Raw genomic sequence first — 15,494 nt, 5'->3', positions numbered from 1 at the left:
GAGAAGGGCCACAAAGATGATCAGGGGGCTGGGGCACCTCTCCTCAAAACAGGCTGAGAGAGCTGGGGTTGTTCAGCCTGGAAGAGGCAGCTCCCGGGAGACCTTACAGCAGCCTTTCAAAAGGGGGCCTACAAGAAGTCTGGGGAGTTTTTACAAGGGCATGTAGCAACTGGACAAGGGGTAATGGCTTTAAACTGAAAAAGGGTAGATTTAGGTTAGATATAAGGAAGAAGTTTTTCACTATGAGGGCAGTGAGACACTGGAACAGGTTGCCCAGAGAGGTTGTGGATGCCCTTGGCCTGGTTCAACTGGGGCTTTGAGCAACCTGGTCTAGTGGAAGGTGTCCCTGCCCATGGCAGGAGAGTTGGATCTAGATGATCTTTAAGGTCCCTTTCCAACCCAGACCATTCATTCGGGGAATGAAAATTCACAGAATTAAGGACAGTACAGTCTCACTATTTTATTGTGTTCAATTCAAGACTTGCTTAGACAAGCATTTACAGTAATTTCTTCACTAAAGGGCAAAATATATTGATTGCCTAGACAAATCTTTACTAAAAATAACTACTATAACACAGGCTGATTGCAAGTATGATAGACTATGTAGCTTCAGTACTGCAGAGCTCAACGTGGGCTAGCTGCTCTTTCGAGAGGAGCTGCCGAGGGGGAAGTGAGCGGCATGCTGGCACAGCTAGGGTGGTCACAGTGCCAAGACAGTGGTCACAGCTGGCTCTGATACGTGTGACACACTACAGCACTGGCACTACCTTACTATACGACTTAATTCTTCAATGAGTTGCCTAATAGATTTTGTGCCAAACACAGGAATCCCTGAACACTAAAAACACTATGCAGACCAAAATGGATACCTCATGTATGCCATATCTGTATTCAGTAGAAAGTTACAGTTTAGCTAAACAATTAGTACTGTTTCCTAGAGCAAGAGCAATGACAATTTATTGGTTTTGGCCACCTTGCCAAAGGTGGGGCATGCCAGCAGTGGAAGTTTAAAACCTAAACCAGCCCCAGATGCAGCCTCCATAACTATGTTTAAAAAAATAAAAATACTGAACATAACAGTCTACTCTTCACAACTTGCTGTTTTTCTATTTTTAAAGCACAGAAGCCTGCACAATAGCCTGACCTGTACTCTCTACGGAGGTGGAACATCTCAGTAATTTAACTGGGGTAAATACTTGCAGCCTTTCAGGGAACATGACTTTTTCCTTTTTTTCCCCTTTTTAAAATTATCTTTTGCTATTACTATTTAAAAATGGAAGACCTGGCTGTGCAGTTTGTGAAGCGCTGGCTTTTTGCCCAAAGGATTGGCTACTGCTTCCCCGTAATGATTTTCTCCTTTATGATCTGTTGGTAATCTTTATAACACCGATGGTGGAAAAGAACCCAATTTGATTACAAGTACTGATACTGACTGGCTGTTGGGGGAGTAGGAGAGTAATACACCACATTTATACCCTCTGCTAGCACACAGACTTGACCTGCTGCTTGAATTCATGTGGTGCCATTAACACATCATTCTGTTTTCTTATTCACATGGAAGTGAGTTTCACAGTCTTTATGACACAAAGATGGTATAGCCAGTGTTGCAAAGTAAGAAATCCAAAATCACTTTTATTAAGAAACCAGGAAGGCACAACTGTGTTCACTTGCAGTGGATGACCTGAGTTAGCAGGGAATTTAATTCTGCCTTTGGCTACTGTGAACAGAATCCAACTTTGCAGAGATGTTTCACAACTAAGAGTAAAAGGTTTCTCCACTGCTATATTCAGCAACATTTAGTTGCCTTCTCCTCCACAGCAAGTTTAAACAGACACAGTATCCACATAAGACAACCAAAATTTTAAGCAGATGGAAGTCAACTAGGGCCTTCCACTCCTGCTTAGTGCTCATTAAAGTATTCAGTTAACGCATCCAAGAGCTCTTGCTTCTTCCCCCCGCCCTTCAGCCCATAAAACCTGCATGCATCCTTCAGAACAGGTACAGTGAGCTTGCCTAGAGTGCCCTTCTGCACATGACTCCGCAGCTCATCTTTTGAGACTTCTATCTTAGGCCTCTTCTCAGTTTGACTATCAGAAGCTAGAAAGATAAATTTTAGATTACCAAGATTTTTAAAAGTTTCTTAATAGAAAGACATCAGCATTTCTTATAGCACAGTTAGCGGCTGCTAGCACACGGTACTTTAACAGCTACCTACATATTCACAGACCTAGTTTCCACATTTTGTTTTAAGAAGTAGGTGCCACTCACTACGTAAATCATGTAGTATTTCATTGATAAGAGTAATCTCAAACTCAAGTACGAAACTTTGTGTTCTGATGGAAAGATCACCCCCGAATGAAACTTTTAAGGAATTCTCATTGAGACAGCAGAATGCAACGAGACAGCTAACTGACACTCCCACTCTATGCAGAGTTTCATAGACTCCCAAACTCTGCGTGTACTTCAGTATTGCTTTGACATTTAGCCCTAAAGATGCCCATCTTGGACTTGCTAAACAGCCCATGCATAAAAGTCAGCTTCTTCACCAACACAAACTGAGAGCATAAACAATTTTACTACTCTGTCATAAAACCCAGTTATTAAAAAGTAGTTTTAAAAAAATAAAATATTGCAATAAATGTACACACATTTCTTCCTATACTTCACTATGTAGTTTCCAGCAGTTCTCCAACTGGATACCAATATCCTCTACTCCCTAAGAATCACCATTGGATATAAATCCACTTCATTGTGGAGATGAGTAAAGGGAGTTGTTGCACAAGTGGCTTCTTTAAACTATGAGAGAAACTGAAAACACAGAAGCTTCCAAACAGAATAGACACCATGTTGTGCGTCTGCACCATCAATACTTACCTTGTTTTCGCTTTACTGCCTTCCCATCAGGATTGTAGTCAGGGGGATAAACCAGCTGCTTAAACTCCTCCACTAGGTTGCCCAGCCTGCGGTTCATCTCTTCAGCCTTTGGCACTGGCAAAAGAGGAAGATATTCCCTCTCAAAACAGAGCGATCACAGGAAAGTCTAAACAAGGCCATCACCAGATACAATTGAGCTTCTGTAATAGCTAGCATGCAAGCATCTTGCAAGCACGCTAAATGCAGAGACCTATGTTATGGTATTTACATATGAGAAATTTACAAACTCCTGGTAATATCAAGAGTTTGTATCATACATATGTAATGGACTCCCACATATCTCTGAACAGGAAATATACATGCAGAGCAGAACTGACATGGTGGAAGTAATTCAGAAGATCTCCTACCTGGTTGCACTGTTATCCAGGTCTAATCTCAGACACATAAAATACAACAGGTTACTTACTATCTAAGACAGCAAGCAGTTTGAGGCAGAAAAGGTTCTTTCTGTCATGTATTTTTATGGTATCTAGCACAGGGACCTAGACTGTTTGTTAGGTATCACTTCAGAAGAGACAGTTACTCTAGCACTATTCCTGGAGTACAACATAATTTTAGAAAAAGAACTTCCCTTCAGCAGTAGGTTTCTATCCTTTGACAAGATATTCTTATACAAAAACTCTCACAGCCACAAGGTGGCATCATTGCCTCCTAACAGAACAATTCTCTAAGTAATTCTGCTCCTTTATCAGACTGAAATACTAGACTCTTGAAGAGAGGAATTTCAGAGAAAACATTTGTCATCATAGAAAAAAGGTAATTTGATTTTAATTTTGGAGGGTAAAGTGAACAATTTTTCCTTTATCTTAAAAGTGACAGCATTAGAAAGCAAGTGTTCAGTATTTCAGAATGGACACCCAGAATTCTACATCTTAGAACTGCACACAACTGAAATATTTTTTAAGACATTTGTGTTTGTAGTAGCACTTCTCTGACTTTGAACAAAGTCAAGAGCCCCTTACCCCACCTCCCTTTGCACCCACCAATAATTCTCACTTGTAAGATCCTCGGCTTGTTCTGGTTCCATCATATCCAGTGCCAAAGCCTCCAGATTCCTGAAGTGCTGCTGCAAAACTGGGTTCTCAAAGCTGTCAGTCCTGTCAAGAATCCCCCAAAATGTCAATGCATGCTGCCAAGAAGACAGACAAGACACAAGATCTGCCACCAATCTATTTCAAAGTAAAACTTTCCTTTCCCACACAACAATCCATCTCGTCAGAACTGCTTTTCCTCTTTTCAATTTACCTGCTGAATCACTATCCCATCATGCATCAATAACATTTAAAAGCTGTGTGAAACTTAGAAAGCTGTACAAGACAAATGGAGGCAGTGCCATTCTACTTTAATACCAGTTATGCTATTTTCTACACACCTAGAAAAAAATCTCCCACAAGAGCACTTCATAAAATTTATCCTATCTATAATAAAAAAGGCCTAACTTATTCTCTCTAAAGTGCTCTAATTTAAATGATCCAGGTCTGATTTGCAATAGGCTGGCAGAACCACAATAAAATGTGATACCTCTACAACAAATGACAACAGCCCAGAGAACAAGAGCGATTCTATGAAGAACTACAGAACGTGCTACATACTGCATGTGGTGCATAGGTATTCAGAATAATTAAGATAAAGTTTGGACAAAGCTACTGCAAAGGGAAGCAATTTGCATCAAAACCCCATCTTGTGGACACCACAGCTGAACAACAAATGCAACAGAGCAAGCAACAGAGTTGTGCTTTCTTCCCCATGCTACCCCCTCACATGTACACTGTTTACCTCCATGTACCTGTATTTAAACCGGAGTTTTTGAATTATTTCTTTCATTTTGTCCACCTGCTCCCGACTGGCTGGCACCTTTTCTGTAAAATCAACATTCCGTTTGTCATCTGCATATGGTAAGAAAATGATGTGGAAGCCTACACAGAAGAGAATGAGCAAGAGAACAGTTATATAGAACCGTGGCCTCAAACCAGTAATTTATGGGAAAGACCAAGATGCTTATTATGTAGGTCTGATGACTCCAAAGTAGCTAGCTATTTTGTTGTAAACAACAGCAATCCATAATACTTCCTAGTACCTACAGCATGACAGTCAATCCCAATCTCAATGTATATAACCAAAATCATTAATGGCTTTTTGAAAAAGATTCAAACTAAATGCATAAGTAACAGCTGGATACTTGTGACCTGTTTTTTATGCAGGAGATCAGCTTGTCCATCTTCCCCATCTCTCATGGATATAAACTTGAAAAAGGCTTGTTTGAAAACTAAGCTAATGCCCATGTGTTATTTCTGAAATGCTTTACTTCGTACACAAGCAGCATTATTTTCCTACTTTACATCCTACCAGAACAGGACTTTCCAGTTAAAGAGGTGAGAAAATGCACAAGAGCAAGATTCTGCCTTTGCTCCCTAAGCATTCTCCACTCAGCTGATAAAGTGTGAGGCTCAGTATGTGAGATTATTTATTTAATACTTTAAAATGTATCCAAGGACAATAAAATTCAGTGAAAGACATTCTGTCTAGCGAGCAAACAGAAAAAAGGGCTTTTAAATTTCAGGCCAGTTACTTGAATCTGCTAAAAAGATGTAGGAGGCAGGGAAAATACTATAGCCATTACACCTGAGCAAGCATTGATGCAACTGGGGTTTTAAAAATAAGGTTCATCAGATGCTTACAATGACAAAACTGAAGAAAAGAGATGTTGGAAAGCACTATCCTCAGTTTTAAGGGGAGCAGCACTGAGAATATTCTCACAGGATGCTATTATGCTGACTGCATCCAACCACGCAGGGAAAGGCAGCACTTATTTCCGTACCTGGAGGGGCTATCTGCACTTTCTGCTCGTCCACCTCTTCTTCCTGAGGAACCAGAGCCACAAAGCGAGGAGGAGTGTTCTGGCGGGCGGTGTATCTGCACAGTGCCATCACCTCCCTCTCCAAGCATTTCATCAATAAGGCATTAAATAGTGTTGTACTCCCTGCAAAGTAAAGACTGTATTGGTCAGATTGACAGCTTTGCTCTTTTGTTCAGGAACGTAACCCTAGATGTTACAGTTTCAAAACCTGTGACTTCTTTGAAATGCTTGTAATATTGCAGAGGTAAAAAGCAACTTTTGGAAGGTGAAGCCCTCAAAAATGACAGTGTTAGTGTCTCTCCTGATCAGAGCAGTGAGAGTTCTGGTGAAAGAAATGAAATAACTAGCATCTGAGCAATGAAACACAGTTGACAATTGGGAACAGCTACCTACAAAGTGTATTTCTGGTCTGGTGGGACATCACAGTAGCAGCATATGACAGAATCTTTTGCAGAAGTAACAGACTAAGAATTCAGATTGCAATATTCCTTGAGGCACATACTTGCTTTGTATTTTACCACATACGGTGGTCAGGAAAAGACTGACACATAAGTAAGGTGTTTGATTTAGGAAACTGCTAAGCTGGAGAAGGTAGTGTAAAGGTGGTTCTTTAGTCAGACACTACAAAGCATCTAGTCACAACTCAGCCTTCTTTATCCACCAGTAGATTGAGGAGCTGGTGATGGATTAATACTCTATTTCTAGATAAGAAGACATATATACGCATACAAAGGGGAGAAAAAGCAGTCCTAAGCATCCTCTCCTCTCTTTACAAGACCATAAAGTGCTGTTAATTCAACCATACTTCCTAAGTATTGTGTTTCCACTCCTAGCTGATACAGACTTGAAAACAGCAATTATCTTCACTGGTTTGGGGGTTGTTTTTTGTTTGGTTGCATTTTTATTAACCACCTTCACCTTCCCATCAGATGCTAGAATCCTTCACTTTCATAGATGGCAAAACCAAATATTTTGGGACTACATCTGCATAATTATTAGCTGATTGTCATGATTGATGAAACATGAAGCCCAATCAGCTCCTCTGCTATTGAAGAAAACAAGAATTAACTATAGCTGAGAGAAGCAGTAACAGTTAATTCCATACTTTGTAACATTAGCAAGTTTTAAAATTAGACAAAGATTTTACACTTAATGATCCCCACTCAAACACACTATGAATCGGCTGGTTACCCTAATGCAAAGCGGTGAATCTCCTCTTGTCATCTTTACTTACCACTTACTAGGGACTCCTCAGGATAGATGAACTGGGAAGGCTTGATATGGTGGTGCTGTTTTAGCATTGAAAGCGGTTTGAAGCCAATGAGAAACAAGCCCGGAGAACCAAACCGTTTTAATTCTTCTGTTTCCTCTTTCTCCAGCACAATCTGGCGGTTTCCATATGTCTAAACCAGGGAAGAGCAGATAGTAGTGCTGCCAGCATAAAAAGAATTGCAGGGGGTGGGGGTGCAGGCACAGAATGCAATTGCTAGAGGGTTATCAGACAAGAGAAAGCAACCTCTCATAATCAGCACACACTGAAATTGCAAGTCGCAGTCTGTGACCATTATCCCAAGGGAAATTCCACCTGGACATTAGCAAAATGCACTTTCCTAAGACAATGTTAAGCCCTGGCACAGAAGGCTGTCACATCTCATCCCTGAAGTTCTTCAGAGCGGTTCCGAACAAACCCTAAGTGACCTGATCTGGTTTTGTGAGTCTTGCTCTGGGCTGGGTTGGAACAGACATTTTCAGAGGTCCTGTCTGATTATAATCTTGCTTCAGCAAATGCACATCAGCTACCTACTCCTAACAGAAACAGTGACTAAGAAACAATGCTTTTGAAGCATCACTCATACATGACAAAAATGAAAATACATTGTAGTCCAGCTGCAGAAGTTAAACATCAGGGCTTAATGCTCAGCTTTCTGTTCATCTCCTGTCTTTATTTCAAGAATCACAAAATCATCTAGGTTGGAAAAGGCCTTGAAGATCATCTAGTCCAACCATTAATCTAATAATGACCATTCTCACCTACACCAGATCCCTCAGCTGTATGTCAGCCTGACTCTTAAACCCCTCCAGGGATGGCGACTCCACCACTGCCCTGGGCAGCCCATTCCAACATCCAACAACCCGTTCTGTAAAGAAATGCTTCCTAATATCCAGTCTAAACCTTCTCTGGCACAACCTGAGGCCATTCCCTCTTGTCCTATCACTTGTTACTTGGTTAAAGAGACTCATCCCCAGCTCTCTGCAACCTCCTTTCAGGTAGATGTAGAGGCCGATGAGGTCTCTCCTCAGCCTCCTCTTCTCCAGACTAAACACCCCCAGTTCCCTCAGCCGCTCCCCGTACGACCTGTGCTCCAGACCCTGCACCAGCTCCGTTGCCCTTCTCTGGACACACTCGAGTCATTCAATGTCCTTTTTGTAGCAAGGGGCCCAAAACTGAACACAGGAATCGAGGTGCAGCCTCACCAGTGCCAAGTACAGGGGTAAGATCTCTTCCCTGTCCCTGCTGGCCACGCTATTGCTGACACAAGCCAGGATGCCATTGGCCTTCTTGGCCACCTGGGCACACTGCTGGCTCCTGTTCAGCCGGCTGTCAATCGACACACCCAGGTCCCTCTCTGACTGGCAGCTCTCCAGCCACTCCTCCCCAAGCCTGTAGCGCTGCTGGGGGTTGTTGTGGCCCAAGGGCAGCCCCCGGCATTTGGCCTTATTGAAACTCCCCCAGTTGGCCTCAGCCCATGGCTCCAGCCTGTCCAGGTCTCTCTGCAGAGCCTCTCTACCCTCGAGCAGATCAACACTCCCACCCAACTGGGTGTCATCTGCAAACTGACTGAGGGTGCACTCGATCCCCTCGTCCAGATCATCAATAAAGATGTTAAACAGGAGTGGCCCCAAAACCGAGCCCTGGGGGACACCACTCGTGACCGGCCGCCAACTGGATTTAACTCCATTCACTACAACTCTTTGGATCTGGCCATATGGTCAGTTTTTTACCCAGCAAAGCGTGTGCCCATCCAAGCCACAAGCAGCCAGTTTCACCAAGAGAATGATGGGAAATGGCATCAAACACCTTACTAAAGATATAAATAAAATTAATATTTAATCTTAAGACAACAACTTTAAGAACAACTTTGGCATGGAAGGACATACGAAGTGCGCCTGTAACAACGCACCTAGCAATAGCATATCCTGCTTTGAAATAAGGCTGTGCCTGAACAGAATGTAACATTCAATCTACATCAGCCAAACTATCAAGCAGGAAGGCAAACAAAGAACAAAAGAACAAAAAACAAAGGTAATGTGACTTTTTTGTTATTTAGAAATGAGCTCCAACCCCTCTCCCATGATTCACACTTGTATATTTAATAAAATTGAAAAAATCTGTTTCTAAATAATCAAAAAATAACACCAGCAGTGACAGCACAACCTGGTTCTGCCTTATAGAAAGAAGTGACCTGTGTTCCTGAGTGTACTTCCACCAGCAGCTATGGTTTCCCCTTGACAGTTATGCCAGAGAAATAACCCACTCTCACTCTTCATGGCTTACAAAGTGACCAGGCTATCTCCGGGGGCATAGGGATGTAAAAATGTCTGCATCTGATCTTGAAATGTAAAGAAAAGCAGAAAGAGAATTGGCATCCTCCCCCCCCATCACAGAGACAGGAAAAAGCAGGCACATAATCAATACATTACCTGAGCCCTTTTTGTGTCACTAGGCAGAAGCAAGCTGCCTGTTTTTCCATTAAACATCCTTGTTTTTGTTTTAACTGGTTCATTAGTTTCCCGATAAAGCTTCACTGGATATGGTTTATAAGCTTTTTGAACAAGGTTGTAAACACCAACAGTAAGCGAAAGATCTTTGTTCAGATACAGATTTAACCTGTGTAATAAAGCAGATACAGACCTGAGACTTCTGAAAGATCACTTTTGCAAAAGTCATTCATCTCCACAGATAACTCATTTTCTCTGACCTCCTCCTATTCTCCTCCCCCAAAATCACATGTATCTCTGGAAACATACTATTACTTGAGTCATAATCTCACTTGTATAAAAGCATTCTTGCAATGCTGTCACTTCTCATCATAAAAATTATTTAAACACAAATAATTTACCATATTTCTTTCACCTTTTTTCACTCAAGCAGAACACAGGACAAGTTCATAATTGGGCACCCCACTTGTGCTTAATGTAATGCAGCCTCTGAATTCCCACTGCCATTCACGCAAAGGCAAAATTCCCCAAAAGAACCACATCAATACAAACAACAGATTTAAGGAAAAAAAAAAATCAGAAGTTAGAGAAAAATTCAGTAGTAAAGGTTTAAAATTGGAGGTAATCTTCAAGCTCCGAGAGCAGAACAGTGAATTACTGTGACTGTTACTTCTTCTTCTCTATAAGGTATCACTGGTACAGGATTCTTCCTCCTCAATTATTAGAAAACTTGAGGAACATTCCCAGAAGAGGAAAATAAAGCTGTGAGCAGGAGCAAGAATGCCAGTGACAACAGATCAGGTTGGGATTTTTTTTTTTTTTAATATGTATTAAAAAACCACTAGGCTGTAAAGTCCATCCCTTGCTGTGCTTACACATCATTCTGCCATGAACTCACTCATTTAAAAAGCAACTGTTATGGAGTATGTCATTCCAAAAATACTTTTGATCTGTTTTGTCAAAATCCCTTTAATCTCTCTGTAAGTATCTCTAATCAAGATCAGAAATATCAAGGCTGTGTGAATCAACACCAAGTGCCCAGATAAGACTGGCCACATATAACTATTTAATAATATGCCAAAATACCTGACACTAAGATGAAATTTTTCTAAGTTAACACTAGTAAGAAAAGCCTCATTTCAATAGGATTTCACTAGAAACTAACCATTTTACATGTTGCAGATTTTTTGGTATTTTACTTGGAAATGATGTAATTTCTTGAAAAATTATAATTTTGGCCAAGCTCAATATAGGAGAGGTCACACAGAGGAAAAAAGAAGGCCAAGCTTCACTCTCCACTCTTCTCGTCCACCAAGGACAAATACCCTTGGAACCTATGGAAGAAACAGCAATCTTGAACTAAGGAAGTAACTGAGTAATGTAAGCACTGATGCCTGTATAGACCAATCATTCCAGCAGAAGGAGGCGAGATGCAGTCTAAAAATAACATCAGGTGCCTCCATTGAATGAAATATCGTTAAGTAGGCACAAACCTGACTAAAGTCCGTTTGTTGGTCTCCTTTGCTCGTACTTTCTTCATGAGATGTTCCAGTTTCCTTGACTCCTCAGGTTGGATCCCAAGGTCCTCATCCTCTGCTGTGTTTATGATATCCCTGTAGAACAAAGAGATATCAAACCCTCCAGGCTTCTTCAAGTGCATCAAGTCCAAGATGATACCTAGAAACAAAGTAAGAGATAGGAGGATCACAGAAATGGCTTTTTTCTTACATCAGCATGTCTCTCAGATTTCTCCAAGTAAAGAATTTAAGAATAAGCTCCAAATTGTCATCTACACCAGATGTGAAAGTTTCTAGGGAAAGAGGCAAAAGGCATTCTTCAACTTCAGTCAAAACAATGTGGCATAGAAACCATTTCCTCCCTAAGAATCCGGACAGCATTGTGCATGAACCAGCTCTGACAAGCTCCTATAAAATATAATCTTACATCAGGCATAGAGGGAAGTAATGAGTTCAGAAATTCCCCTTTCCCAGTTATAAGGGCTAATGGATCAAAGAAGCCTCACAGCTTCTAGATTCAGCACATCTGCTTAACTCCAAAACCAACGGTTATCTCAGCTACATAGTTGAACTAATGAAGCATTTGGTCTCTAGCCTCTGAGCTCGGGTTGCTGTTCCTCAGCTAACTCAAAATGGAGTCATTAAAGTAATTCTTCATTTGTGTTAACTTAATGTCATTATTCCCTTCCTGGAAAACGGCAGAATAATGAAATGAAGTAGAGTTTTTTCCACAGCCCTTTCAAGTTCTGATTTATGCTATTAGAGTAGAAAAAAAGATCCTAGAAAATGTTAGCTCTTGGATACTAGATTGGATAACAGATTTTCTAATTTAGATCAGATAGCAAATTTCTAATTTAGACAGCTTCAGAAAGATTCCTCGGTTCTGATGGGTTTTATATTCTTTTTCCATCACAAACTTGCAATGTAGTTAACATCTGCTGCAAGGATATGTCACTTTTATTCTGCCTGAAATTAAAGGAGAAAATAATGACCTGTGTCTCTCAGATCACCAGCTCTGGTTCTGGCCAACTTGGCTTTAGCACTGTCATTGGCATGAGGGTCATCCTCATTGGTGAAAAGCATGATCCTTTTGTGGCTCAGTCTGACTCGGACATCACTGAAGAGATTAGAGCAGGCCCAGAGTGCTTCACCCAGAGAATAGTCAGCATTGTGGCCAAAGGTCTCACGGAAAAGCACTCGTCCTTTGTCTCCCCTGTATTGGTCCAGCTCCAGAACACGCTTTGCACCTAAGGGGGATAACAGCATCCACATGCATTAGAAAAAAGTACCACAAACTCTTCTAAATATGCACCAAGGGTCCCTTGCAGCTGATATCTGAGTAATGTCCCCTAGCAGACCTCTGTGGCAGTGCCCTTCCAACACCTGGCCAAGAAAATTGTTCAGCATAGTCTCACATTTGCAACATTGCACACTGGTTAACACTTGAGAGTACCTACTAGGCCAAGAGGACACAAAGTTCCCTGGCACCAATGCGGGACTTTTCCTGTTGGAGAAAGGAAACAGGCAGAGATCAAAGTATTGCAAACCCTCTACACTGAAAGGACAAGTTTTCAGTAGAAAAGGCAGCAAATGCAGCCGCTGCAGAGACACAGCAGACTGCTGCGCCACCAGAGAAAGGAGGGAAGCCTGAAATACATCCTGCATCTCCATGGCACATTGGGAAGCTGGGTAATTCCTCCTGCTCCCTTGCCACTCGTGTCAGAGAATCAACCTAGATGTCAGATGCAGCCCACAGATCACCACGTGGAGCACAGCAACATCCGCGGCAGATGTTGACAGCCCCTCTAAAGCTCTGCAGATTACTCCAGCCCAACTGTGACTCCTTTTTCCACCTGACAAACAGCAAATTCTGTTTTCTCCCATAATGCCACAGAGACAAGTTTTCATTTTTCAGTTACTGCATTCTGCAGAGCTGCTTCCTTCACTCAATTCTATAGCACTTTTGAAATCTCATCTGAAAATGTCTTCCCCCCTCATTTACTATTTTATTTTCATCTCCTCAGCTGTCTCTTAATTAATAAGCATAAGTGTTCATAATTATGTACTACATAATAACCAACTATAGTATTTCTTGCTTCTCTAGACAACACTGCTCTCCGGGGGCAGCAAATATGCAATTCTCTTCCTTTTTAACAACACCCACCTTTCTCCTGCACTGTCTTTATCAGGATGGCAAAGCTACTGCCTCTAATGCAGGGAAAAGTGCAAGCAGAGAAGAGGAGGAAAAAAGGATGAGTGAGAAGCCTATGGCACTTGCTGCCAGAAAAGGAAGAACCACCTCAGGCAGCCTTGTCAGGTCCCTGTTGTAATTAATTCTGAAACTAGGACAAGGCACAGTTCTTTCAAAAGAATCCCATGTGTTATTAAACCCGCACCTCCTAGTTAAGAAAATTAAATCAAACCTCCTCAGAGATAAAGGCTGCTATTAACAGCCAGTAAATAAAATCCCCCCTGGACAAGACCCTCTGCTGTCAGGGAAGGCAGCACTAGCATGCATTCTTTGCACTCCTACTACCTTCTCCAATTCAGCAACTGGCATTCGTTATCGAGCAGATGCTTAGTAATTCCAGGAAATTCTAAGAAAATGAAAGAGCTAAATTCAAGAATTGCAAAACTTGTTACGAAAATAAGAGATGGAACACTCCAACCAGGTTAACATACTGGACAACCTGTTCTAGCTGACCCCACTTAAGCAGGAGAATTGGACAAGATGACCTCCAGAAACCCCATCCAACCTCAACCATTCTGTGATATTCTCCATCAATTGGAATCTGCAGTGCATTAGCATGTGCATGCACTTTTCTGAAGTGTGGCAGACATGTGATGGGCTTTCAAGAATTCTTTTGAAATCCTCTTAGGTTTAGCAGACAGTAAGTTAATGACCATGTTAAAATAGAAGACATAGGAAAGGGATCTGAACCAACTATAACAGAAAAAAGCTACGTTCCTACTAAGTTTCTAAGCTTTCAAAAAATTTCTAAATCTATATCCCCCCCGACACACCTCAGCAACAGGAACCTTTTTATCTGATAACTCTCTGTTTTCAGAGATGAGTTACTGACAATGCTACTTCACAGACTTCCTTATTCCATCTTTATACATAACCTTCGTGTCACTTTACTGCCTTTACCTGGATTGTCCAGCTCCTGAAGAACATAGATGTGCTTGAAATCTGCCAAGTTCTTGTTCTTTTCTGTACCATAGAATACAACACTTAACAGGTCCCTGTCACTGCTAATAATTTTGCTGGTATACACATTTCGGATGCACTGAAAAAAAAAATGCATACAGGTCAAAATATGAAGAAAATCACTTGCAGTAAGGGTGCAAAAGTTGTCTTTGGCAATTGGCAGTTTATACAAGTAGACTCTACAACTGTAGTAGAGCCATAACAAACGCTTTAAGCTAAATTTCAAGAGAAAAAATTGGGATCTTGTTTTTTTGAGAGATTTTTTCCAGTAAACAGCCTTAGATATTTTTCCATTACCATTCCTTTTCTACTAGTAAGATCAATTAAATAAACATTTCTTAAATACACCACCCTGAATGCGGATTAATTGCTCATTCTATAAACATTTTTCTCACCAAACTCTGGACACAGCCCATCAGGCAACAGGTCTTTCCAAACCCACAGCCATTCAGCAATCTGCGCTGCTCCAGGCTCACAGTGACCTTACACCAACGGCCCCGGCGGAGCGACGACCCGGTAGCCACACCGACAGCGGGGCCGAGGGCGATCCCCGGAGGGCTTGCGACGCACTCCGAGGCTCCCCGAGCAGCCTTACCTGGATGGTCATGTCAAAGGGAGTCATTTCGTCCCCGACGGCCTCAAACATGGCCTTGGAAGCATCGACTAAGAAAATGAGGCTGTCCCGACCTGAGAACCTGTAGTCCGCTACGGAAAGGGGGGAAAGCTGTTTTAGCAGCGGTCCCCTCGGCCCGCTGACCCCGAGGGCAGCGGGCGCCGGGCTGCCCTCCGTGAGGGGGCGGTGGGCCCTTACCGACCGCCTCCGTCCCCTCGTCCTGCTGCTGCTGCTCGTCCTCCTCCTCCTCCGGCCGCTCGCTCCGGTAATAGGACACCCACTCCGACATGGCTGCGAGCGCGGCGCCAGGCCCGGCGGCCGCGGAACCGCCGGCGGAGGGGGCGGGGCGGCTCCCGCCCGCTCTTACCTGCGATCAACGCTCAACCAACCGCCGCAGCCGCTCGCCACGCGCCGCTACCTGCCACTCATCGGGGGCCCGCCTCCCATGGTAACTCTGGCCAATGGCGAGAGAGGAAGGGAGCTGCGCCCTGCCCTGCCCTGCCCCTTCCGTGGGAAGCCACGCTTCCCCTCCGCGTGGATTGGTTGCGGAGGTGAAAAGAAGGCGGGAGCACTGCGTGCTCCGCTGGCTGTTCGGCTCGCCAGCCGGAAGAGGCTCCCGGCCTCAGCCAATGACAGGGGGAT

The 15,494-nt window shown here is 42.7% G+C and overlaps 1 protein-coding gene across 2 annotated transcripts; it reads right to left on the bottom strand.

The window, feature by feature from the left end:
- Nucleotides 1-455: 455 nt before the first annotated feature.
- Nucleotides 456-15,236, bottom strand: XRCC6 (X-ray repair cross complementing 6). 2 transcript variants are annotated; one of them, XM_074902584.1, is made up of 12 exons: nucleotides 15,051-15,236; nucleotides 14,835-14,944; nucleotides 14,180-14,318; nucleotides 12,021-12,275; nucleotides 11,005-11,188; nucleotides 9,494-9,680; nucleotides 7,026-7,194; nucleotides 5,753-5,914; nucleotides 4,721-4,850; nucleotides 3,931-4,031; nucleotides 2,875-2,988; nucleotides 456-2,097 (listed from the first exon to the last, which is right to left on the bottom strand). In XM_074902584.1, exons 1-12 carry the CDS (start codon nucleotides 15,139-15,141, stop codon nucleotides 1,901-1,903), a joined length of 1,839 nt encoding a protein of 612 aa, XP_074758685.1. In that variant the 5' UTR covers nucleotides 15,142-15,236; the 3' UTR covers nucleotides 456-1,900. The 2 variants fall into 2 exon arrangements, with proteins under 2 accessions (XP_074758685.1, XP_074758686.1); XM_074902585.1 differs by having other exon boundaries at nucleotides 14,180-14,195.
- Nucleotides 15,237-15,494: the final 258 nt, after the last annotated feature.

Source organism: Athene noctua, chromosome 3 (assembly GCF_965140245.1).
Source record: "Athene noctua chromosome 3, bAthNoc1.hap1.1, whole genome shotgun sequence".
NCBI lineage: Eukaryota > Metazoa > Chordata > Aves > Strigiformes > Strigidae > Athene > Athene noctua.
This window is presented reverse-complemented; position numbering and strand designations above follow the sequence as displayed.